The 10,148-nt window shown below is 31.2% G+C and overlaps 1 protein-coding gene across 1 annotated transcript; it reads left to right on the forward strand.

Annotated features, from left to right (window-relative positions):
* Window positions 1–174: 174 nt before the first annotated feature.
* LOC148281196 (isovaleryl-CoA dehydrogenase, mitochondrial) lies at window positions 175–6,512 on the forward strand. The gene is made up of 9 exons (XM_088227089.1): window positions 175–370; window positions 532–658; window positions 1,867–1,945; window positions 2,033–2,138; window positions 2,465–2,626; window positions 2,726–2,884; window positions 2,980–3,171; window positions 3,741–3,909; window positions 6,097–6,512. Exons 1-9 carry the CDS (start codon window positions 242–244, stop codon window positions 6,228–6,230), a joined length of 1,257 nt encoding a protein of 418 aa, XP_088083215.1. The 5' UTR covers window positions 175–241; the 3' UTR covers window positions 6,231–6,512.
* The last annotated feature ends 3,636 nt before the right edge of the window (window positions 6,513–10,148 follow it).

A 10,148-nucleotide genomic window follows, 5' to 3' on the forward strand; every position in this document is an offset into this window, starting at 1 on the left:
TTTTCAGATAAGAATAACTAGATGATTACTTATTTAATTAAAATACTTTCAATAAATATTAAAAAAAAAAAATAAACATAGTGAAGATTAAATTAAATGTAGACAAAATTTATTATTTACCACTAATAAATACCTACACCGCTGAAAAGATAACAGCTATGGAATGATAAGCTTATCACTTGTTTTGTATTGTTAGTACCGAAAGTACATTATAACGTCATAGCCAACAAAGTTACCAAAGATGGCTTTAAAATTGTGTGTTGGAAGTTATAGTAAATTCTTCATTGTCAAACCATATTTTACTAGACATTTTTCAAAATATTATTCCATTGATGAAAGTATATTTGGTTTGACTAGTGAACAAATACAGGTTTAAGATTTTAAATAACATAGAGCTTAAAATAATGTTCAGTGAAATCTTTCAAAAATATAATCCAGTTGGTTTTAATAATACAGCAAACATTTTAATTGTGTTAGAGTAGGTGCATTAGATGCTCATATTGATGTATGATTTATTTAAAAAAATTACAGTTGCGGAAAACTATTTTTGATTTTGCCCAAAAGGATCTCGCTCCCAAGGCAGCAGAAATAGATAAATTGAATGAATTTAAAGATTTTCGTACTTTTTGGCAAAAACTTGGAAGTCTAGGAGTTCTTGGTAAGCAATAAGCATTAATGAATTTATTTCCTTCTCCTTTTGGAGATTCTTATTTCTAATGTTTCTTTGACGTAGATCTTATTTATTGATGAAAATATTTTATCATTAACTATAAATTTCTCAACCCCAGTTTACTTTTTGAAAAATAAAATGGTTACATGGATATAAACATACATATATATTATGTAAATATGTATACATATTTTTAATAATAGGGGAAAACCAGCCATACTCAACCTGTGGCCCGAAACACATTTATTATCAGGAAAGTGATTAAACATTTTTTGCACTCTACATTTTGAATATCTTTAGATATGCCCGAACAATCATTACTCGGTGCGAACTGACACCGGCGGTATACAGATATGCCAGAAAAAAAAACATATAGGGAAATACGCGGTCGTTAATGTTATTGGCTGGTATGCGATAAGTAATAATATCATTGTTTTAGTTTAAAAAAATATTTGTTTATTTATCACGGCGCACCCTAATCTTAAATCAAATTACTTTTATCCAATACTGTTTTTACCTATATTATTGCACTGCCTTCTTATTCTTAGTGGTGGGGGTCAGTGCTATGCAAGCTCCAGACATACCACTGTGACCTGTGAAGATCTATTGTGACTGGTCCCCGTGAATAGCTCTCGCCCTCCAAGCCCAGGTCTATGAAGAGCCTGGCTACTGTGTGGAAGGCGAGAGTTTACATTTTGCTAAATCCCCCACTCAAAGCCAAGCAAGTAGGTAGTGGGCGAACTCTTTAACATCCTCAGGTTAAACCAGTGGTCCCCCGAGGATGAGGCTGCTTTTATGATGTAAAGCATTACATTAAAATATAATGTGTAATGGTGTTTCCTCATCTGCACTGCAGAACCTACATCTAGAAGTTTCAGAAAGGTTCATCCTAACAAGGTGTTTGTTCAATCTGCAGTCTCCTGTAAGGGCTTTAGTGATAACCCTCACTTGATTTCGGCTGAGCTTTATTAGGTCAAAAGCAAAACTTTGTGAGTACTGAGTTTGATAAAATATCAGTTCCTTCGCATGGTGCTGACCAGGTACTTTTGCAGTGCCTTATGACCATTAAGTGCGGAAAGGGAATGATGAAGATGATGTTTTTCTCTATGTGATTTATTTTTTGTCATATCTGTATAATGTGTTGCAGCCCGCGTAACAGTAATATAATTGATAAAAAAAAATATTTTGTGATGTAGGAATTACAGCAAATCCAGAATTTGGTGGATCTGGAGGTCAATACTTGGATCATGTTGTGATTATGGAAGAATTATCTAGGTAATCTAAACAAAAATATTTATATAACACACAAAAAAATACATTCCATTTTAAACACGAAAGTTCTATAAACATTCTTTGTTTCAGAGCAAGTGCTGGTATTGCACTTTCGTATGGAGCACATTCAAATTTATGCATAAACCAAATTAATCGCAATGGCAATGAAGAACAAAAATCAAAATATCTGCCGAAGGTTGTATTTATAATTACATAACTTTTAATGATGTTCCTTACCCCTATCCAGTCCTAATAATGAATAGGGCATTGCATTAATACTTACACCAATTGCGGTGTATCTTCAAAATTTATTAGACAAAAGAAAAATGGGTAAATTTTCTGAGGAGACATGAAATATTAGTGAAAAATCAACTCAGTATGTATGGCAACCCAATCGATGCATTACATTACACTATAAGGACATGAATATAGTATTCAGGAATATTTATTATTTTATTTTTATGAATAAAGTTATTTATCAAATAAGAATTCAAATAAATATAATATGCGTATTATTTACAGTTATGTAGCGGAGAACATATTGGAGCTTTAGCCATGTCAGAAGTGTCTTCTGGGAGTGATGTGGTTTCTATGAAGTTACGTGCCGAAAAAAAAGGAGATTATTATTTACTAAATGGAAATAAATTTTGGATTACCAATGGACCAGATGCTGATGTTCTCGTGGTACTTAAAGTTTAAAATTGTAATAGTTTACTTATGGAGTATGCTAACCATTATCTTAAAACCAAAACCTTAATAACAATACGGACACATGTGTTGTAGGTTTATGCAAAAACAGATGTAAATGCTGCTAAACAACAGCACGGAATTTCTGCATTCTTAATAGAAAAAGGATTTGAAGGGTTCTCGGTTGCGCAAAAGTTGGATAAACTTGGAATGAGAGGTTCAGGCACTGGAGAACTTGTTTTTGAAGATTGTAAGGTATTATATTTTTTTTGTAAATGAGGATGCAATAACTTAAATGACTACTTTGAACCATTGTGGTACATCTTTGTAGTTTTTTATATTTATTTTAGGTTCCTTCTAAAAACATGCTTGGAAAAGAAGGTGCCGGAGTGTATGTTCTGATGTCCGGACTCGACTTGGAGCGATTGGTCTTGGCAGCTGGGCCTGTTGGCATCATGCAAGCCTGTGTAGATATTGCTTTTGAATATGCTCATACCAGAAAACAGTTTGGGAAAAAAATTGGAGAATTTCAATTAATACAGGTACGTTTCATAAGGCATTCGTAGTTTAAAGTTTTGATTTAAGTTATTAGTATTTTTAATTGGTAACTTATATTTAAATATAAATTATTACATCATTAAAATTTTCTTCTTTCCTTATAATGCATAAAACAATATATCTTATTTGTTTGACTTATTTTTTAAGTTGTCTAAGAATACCGTATTTTTCGGACCATAAAATGCACTTTTTTTACTCTGAAAGTTCAACCAAAAATTGGGGTGTGTCTTATTGTATATACTAATATCAGTATGAATAAATATTTACTCTATCTGTATTTAAAATATTCTATGAATAATCTATTGCGGAGTAGGTATATCTATAATTTATTACACAGAACCAAAACCATTAGGCTTGAAATAGATAAATATTTGTCAGAAATGGAATCTAGGAGCTTATGCATGGTAACCAAATACGCTAACCATGTTTTTATTCGTGATTTTATTTTTGACAGATAACAATGATATTTAAGAATAGAAAAAGTATTTAAAATCATAATATAAGTTCTAGGAGATATGTTTAAATATTCAACTGAACTGATTTAATTATATAGGGGAAGATGGCAGATATGTATACAACATTGGGGGCTTGTCGAAGCTATTTGTATAGTGTGGCAAGGTCCTGTGATGCAGGTTCTGTGAACAGCAAGGACTGTGCTGGAGTTATCCTTTATTGTGCAGAAAAAGCAACTCAAATGGCTCTTGATGCTATCCAAATCCTAGGTAAGGTTTTTAATAAATGTTCATAATCTATTTTTTACATATTCTTTTTAAACATTTTATAATTTACTGAGCCCTTATTCCGTTACTGCCTCGTTTCGCAAGTTTGTTCGTATTGTATGAAGCGGGAACGAGAGTGAAATAGGATTTTGGCTGTGTTGAAGTGAGATACGAACAAACTTACGAAACAAAAGTGACAGGTACATTAATTTACATGACAATAAATAGGAAATTATGTTTTCTTTTACTCTTATTATAATTATTTCTTGGGCTACTATATCTTTTTTTTTCCATATCAATAGATCTTTTCCATCTTTTTCTTTCGGTTTAGCCATCTTTTCTGTAGCTACATACAAAAATTTCCTTGCCCTTAATATTAGTGTAATTTGAAATTTTTATTTAAACCAGTTTTGTCCATTCAATTTTAAGTAATGTGACTTTTTCTTGGTGGTATATTGCAGTATACTTATAAAAACACTTTATACGGGAAAAGATAGTTCTACTTGCCCACCCGACTGGTGCTATTAGTGTGTAGAAATACCCGCAATGCCGGCTTGATTTCAAAGGCAGGAAAGGTAGATCTACTTGATTATTTTGTCGGAGTATTTTATGTCAATGCTTCAAATTACACGCAAACATCTATAAAAAGGAAGATAAGCTGCCGTTTCATTTACATACTCTTGCACACCTCTCATGAGAAACATGGGAGCTTGTGCATTAGAAGATTAGTTTAATCAATAAGTTGATAAATTATATCTTTCTTCTTTTCAAACATTTTTATTTTATGATTGGTGAACAGAATGGTGACATTTTCGTATTGTATTTTTTATCATATGGATTGTTGCTCGTTTGTCATTCTGCAAATGTAAATATAGACAAATACCTATATATTTTTATGACATGTTTAAAATATATTTGATTTCTAATCTTGTATATAGTGAGTGTGTATTAAAGATTTAATTAAAAAAATAGCTGATAATTTATAAGAAGCTATCAATTTTTTGCTGATTTTCTCCCGCTGTGTTAACCTGTTACATTGTAGCGAAGCATAAAATGTGTCAACAGTTTGCACATGTCAGTGTCCTGTAATCTATCTACCAGCCAGCGGGCCACATGGCGACGGTATCTACCTACTGTCTACAAACGCTTCTCTTCGGACATCTATCTCCCTTCGTTAACCATGGAGTTGAAACAGTGTTTGATTTATTTAGTTTTTTATTGCTTACTTCTTGCCATGAACACTTGACCAATTTACTATTATACTCTATTTTTTATAAATTTATTGAAATTGTTTTAACTTTGCTGGAATTCCTCTCGTCCATGCGCTTTGTAGCTGCACGATGATTGGTTATCTAGCTTTCATATATCAACTTTAAAATACCAAAATTTTGTTAATGGGGTCTAGAATTCTAATCGTCTATGCGCTTAGTAGCTGCAAGACGTGTTGTAATCTTACTCCTTTTTATTATTGATATTATATATTTTTTTTAATACATTAAATTTATTTGTCAATATTTAAAATGTGTAAATGGGGGCTAAATTTCTAACTGTCTATGCGCTCTGTAGCTGCAAGACGTCCTGTAATCTAGCTCCTATCTGTTATAATTTTTGATTGATCTTAATTAAAAACGAGAAACTAGAATCCCAACCGTCCATGCGCTCTGTAGCTGCAAGACGTACTGGGATATTTATTAATTGTACAGCGCCCTTAAGGTGATTTTCACAAAAATGGCACTATATAAATTATCCAACTATATATATATACCTGTTATACCAGGACTTTAGCTTGTAACATCATTATGGCCTTTAGCTTGTAAAATCATTATTGTCCTCTGTAATATTATTTTTATCAACATTTTTAATTTATATTTTTTAAAAATACAAATATCAAAAGCTACTTGTCATCTTAAATAATATTTTGACCATCCGACGGACAACTCCAATCGCATCGGCCCACGTAAATCCATATGAATTAATTCTCCCAGATTACTTACCTTACTTTCACTATGATCGCATTGGGTCACTACCATTATAGTCTATGTTGTTTTCCCTTAAACACGAAATAATAAAATAGATACTAAAAAATATTTGAATTACAATCGAATATTATAAAAACAGGCACGTAAATACCACATGCTGTCATGTATAGTGCAGTACTTTATATATATATATATATTTAATTTATTTTAGGTGGTAATGGCTACATAAATGATTATGCAACTGGAAGGCTTCTTAGGGATGCAAAACTATATGAAATTGGAGCGGGAACATCTGAAATTAGGAGAATGCTTATTGGGCGAACAATAAATAGTGAATATAAGTAAAAAAAAAAAAAAAAAAGAACTATAATTTGTCCCTAACCAGTTATTAAGATTATTTATTTTTGAGGTTTCATTTACAAACATGAAAGCGGGTGCGTAGATGCAGAGAAGCCATAGAACTGGAGGTCCAGATTACTACCGTAAACAGCTGCAGCTGGTCAGAGATGGGATACAGGCAAAGTGAAAACAACTTTCAAAGCTTATAAAAACAAACCTATGTTTAAATGTACTGCAGCAAATTTTTATAATTAATTATATACATAATAAAAAAAATGAGTAGAATAATATACTGTACTTATATATCTTCTCTACTTTCCCCGCTTTACCACAATCTATTCCCAATGCGGTAATTTATTCCCTAGTATTGCAATATGTTGAGATTGCCCAAATGTTTATAGACAAAAGACTTGATTTCACTATCTGGGGAGTTATTAAGATTAATAAATTACAACAGAGATAAAGATTAATAACTCCCTAGGGGGTGAAATCCAATATTTTGTTTACAAACATTTGGACAAACTCAAAATATTTTAATTAAAACTATTGGTCGAACTTCTTGAAGTATAAAAAATGAAAAAAATATTTTGAAGCATTCCCTAGTATGTGAAAAAAATAAATCAGATAATAAAGGTTTCAGTTCTTTCTCATCACTAAAATCAACAGATGAATTGAAGAAATATGGATGTTCAAACATAAGTAAAATGGTGAATGTTACATAATATAAATAAGAATGTTTGTAAAGTGACTACTTAAACCAGCTGATGACAGGTCATAAGCCCAGTAAATGTCTTGACTACTGATAATTGAATATGAGGGTATTAGAAGCAAACTTAGAAATCTCCACTGAAGGAGTTAGGAGATATTTGCGAGAAACTTTGATAAATTTTGGAATTGAGAGATTTCTAATTACGCTTCACTAACTCAATGAGAATGCTAAGTTTTCGGTGTCAAGTAGTATAATTGAAATCTGTTTTTGCAAGATTTGGAGACGGTTTTGAATTACGCTATTTATTATTATTTAGGTAGGTAGGTTTTCATGTATAGTTTATTTGGCATCAATAACCAATTTTCTGTTTTTGGTGGAGATTTCTAAGCTTGTATGTCTGTATTTACAACTACGTACATAGTCAAAAATTGGTAAAAACATTTTTGTTAATTAGATGAATGCATTTTTTTAAAAAACATCAAATTAATAAAATCAGTGGGAATATAGAACAAAAAACATTTATAAAAGGAACAATTTATTATAAAAAAATAATGCGAATAACTTTTTTGACAAACCTCACTTGTCCACCTAACCATGTTTTGAGAAAATCAATGAACTGTTTTTATTTGTTACTAACAATTAATTAAAAAAAATGTAATGATGCAGAATGGTGTAGAAAAATAGTACGTTACTAATTATAAAATTAGTAAATAAAAATGATTTATTTTGTAAGCATTTCCACAAATTGGTCATATTAACAATATAAAGTCGATGAACAAGTGTAAAAAACACTATTTACTTTTGATTGATCATTTTTTTTTTAAAGGAAAAATAAATATTTGCGTTCCTGTGATTTACCCAAATATTTCATTTTGAGGGCTATTTTCAATTAGTAAATAACTCACTAATAGGAAATGGGAATCAAGTTGGGGTAGAGTGGGATTCGAACCACGGACCGTTGAGCCGTGAGTCCGAGACACTAGCCACGGGACCACAACCTGATTTTAAGATGTTAAAAATTAAAAATAATGTTTTTACCTAATGTATCTTTATTTAACATAGTTTAATAGAAAAAAATTACTACAATAGGATATTGTTATCAAATTAATCTAAGGTTATTAATATTTTTTACTAATATTTAATTTTATTAATAACTTTAATATAAGCTTATGCCGAGTAAGATGTTTTATGTAGCTCAATTATTATTTTCATTTGTTGAATTAGTTATTTTAAATAAGTGTTTTCTCCCGAATGTTTTCATAATTTACAGCTCTTTTTAAGTCTATGACAGCGTTTGGCGATTATTTCTGGTGGCGGGCCGTATGAACATGTTGATTCATTTTGGAGGCCACGCGATTGTTGACGTCACTCATGCTTGCGCGAGCTGATTTAAAACTAATGTGCATAATATGCAAATACAGAACTGCTGTAATAATTTTTTTTTTCAAAGGAATAACCCGCTAAGTCTCAATTTTAGAGGCTTGCTTAAGAGGATATGGAAAAAAGTTATAAAAAATGCAGCGCAACATCATTTCAGAAAAAAAATTCTTGGATTTTTTCTTGCAACTGGTGGGAATCGAATCCACGACGCCAGTTTCATGTTGGCCGTCTAACCAGCCGCACTATGGCGCCCGCCACGTTGAATAGTGTTGAAACGATATATAGACTACAACACTCGTTACCCTGAACATTCTAATTTACAAAAAAATAAAATGAACTTCTTGATTGACGACCGGCTGCATGTACAACAAACGTCGGTTCAGAAACTGAACAGGAACCCTCAGGGCCAGAAGGGAGCATTTCGCGGGCCAGATCTGCCAATTGCCGATCACTGGTCTGTGATATCTGACCTAAAACATTCTTTCTACGCACAAATTCGCAATTGTATTTTTCGACTATGTAAATCCAGTTCACCAGTCAGCCTTAACTTTCTTTTGACGGCAGAAACATTGGAAATACTAAAACTAAAAATACAGTCACAGGGAAGGAAAGAGTGTTCCCTTTTAGGGAAAAATAGTGATTCATATTCTAGTGTTTATTTGAGAAATAACATAAGTCCAGGAAATATGTTGTTCATCAAATAAACTCAATTTTTTACCAGCTGTAACTTTATGTAGAATTGGGGACAAGTGATGTTTGTGAACTTATAATGTAGGTTTATTCTCTTAGAAAAAGGTAGCTTTCACAACTCAAAACACCCAAAATGTGGCCAAATGAGGTTTGTCAAATAAGTGAATCATGTATATAATAAATCCACAAAAAAAACTGAAAATCAAAGATTTAAACAGTACAGATGTCAGGCATAATAATAACATAAACAAGGCACATAAGAATAATGATTAAATTTAGGAGGGTTGCCAGAACAATCACTACCAATTCCAAGCTATTTTAATTCAATTTAATAACTTATTACATCATGCACAGTAAGAAATAATTCAGCAATATCTTAAATATAAAAACGAATATAATTGATTAATAAGTGACTTAACTTCAAATAGTTGTCAACATCCATATAAAAATGAAATGAAGAAAAATCTCATGATCAAATTTGAATAATCTTCATAACATTAATTCAAGGTAACTAAAAGACAAGAGATTGCTCGTTGCGTATCTTAAAAGAAAGAAAACAATATTTAACCGCCCGATTGCCAGACAAGCGGGACGCAAAATATACCCCAACTGCCGAGCATTTTGCCTGCATGTACTGATTTTTAAATCTTTTTACAATCATAATTTTTACGTGAAAACAGAACACGTTTGTGTTGTGTTGTATACGATTGTGATTACAATCATATGTGCTTTAAACTCTGCAATAATGTCTATATAAGACTATAACACAACATTCTTAAAGTGATAATTAAAATTTTGTCATAGAAAAAAATTAGTAAAACAAAGACTGGATCGCAAAACTGTCCATTTTTTTTCAATAAAAACCAATGTAGGATATACAGGCTTTCAAAAAAGTAGTAAAGCAGTATGGTATTTATACGAATACTGGATAAAATGAGCACCTTCTTTAGTCTATGGTGTTAATTTTCAAACCTATCTACACACTCGTGCTAATTTGTTTGCAAAATTGTTATTTTGTTACATAAATTTTAATATATTTAAAAAATCTATAAAATTTGCTATAAACTGGCAAATAAAATGTATTAACTGTTAAATATTTTACAAAAAAACCCACGTTGAATTTTATTTCAATAAAACAATGGAAA

This window comes from Micrasema longulum, unplaced genomic scaffold, assembly GCF_059751315.1.
Source record: "Micrasema longulum isolate JH-2025_06_02 unplaced genomic scaffold, ASM5975131v1 h1tg000487l, whole genome shotgun sequence".
Taxonomy (NCBI): Eukaryota; Metazoa; Arthropoda; class Insecta; order Trichoptera; family Brachycentridae; genus Micrasema; species Micrasema longulum.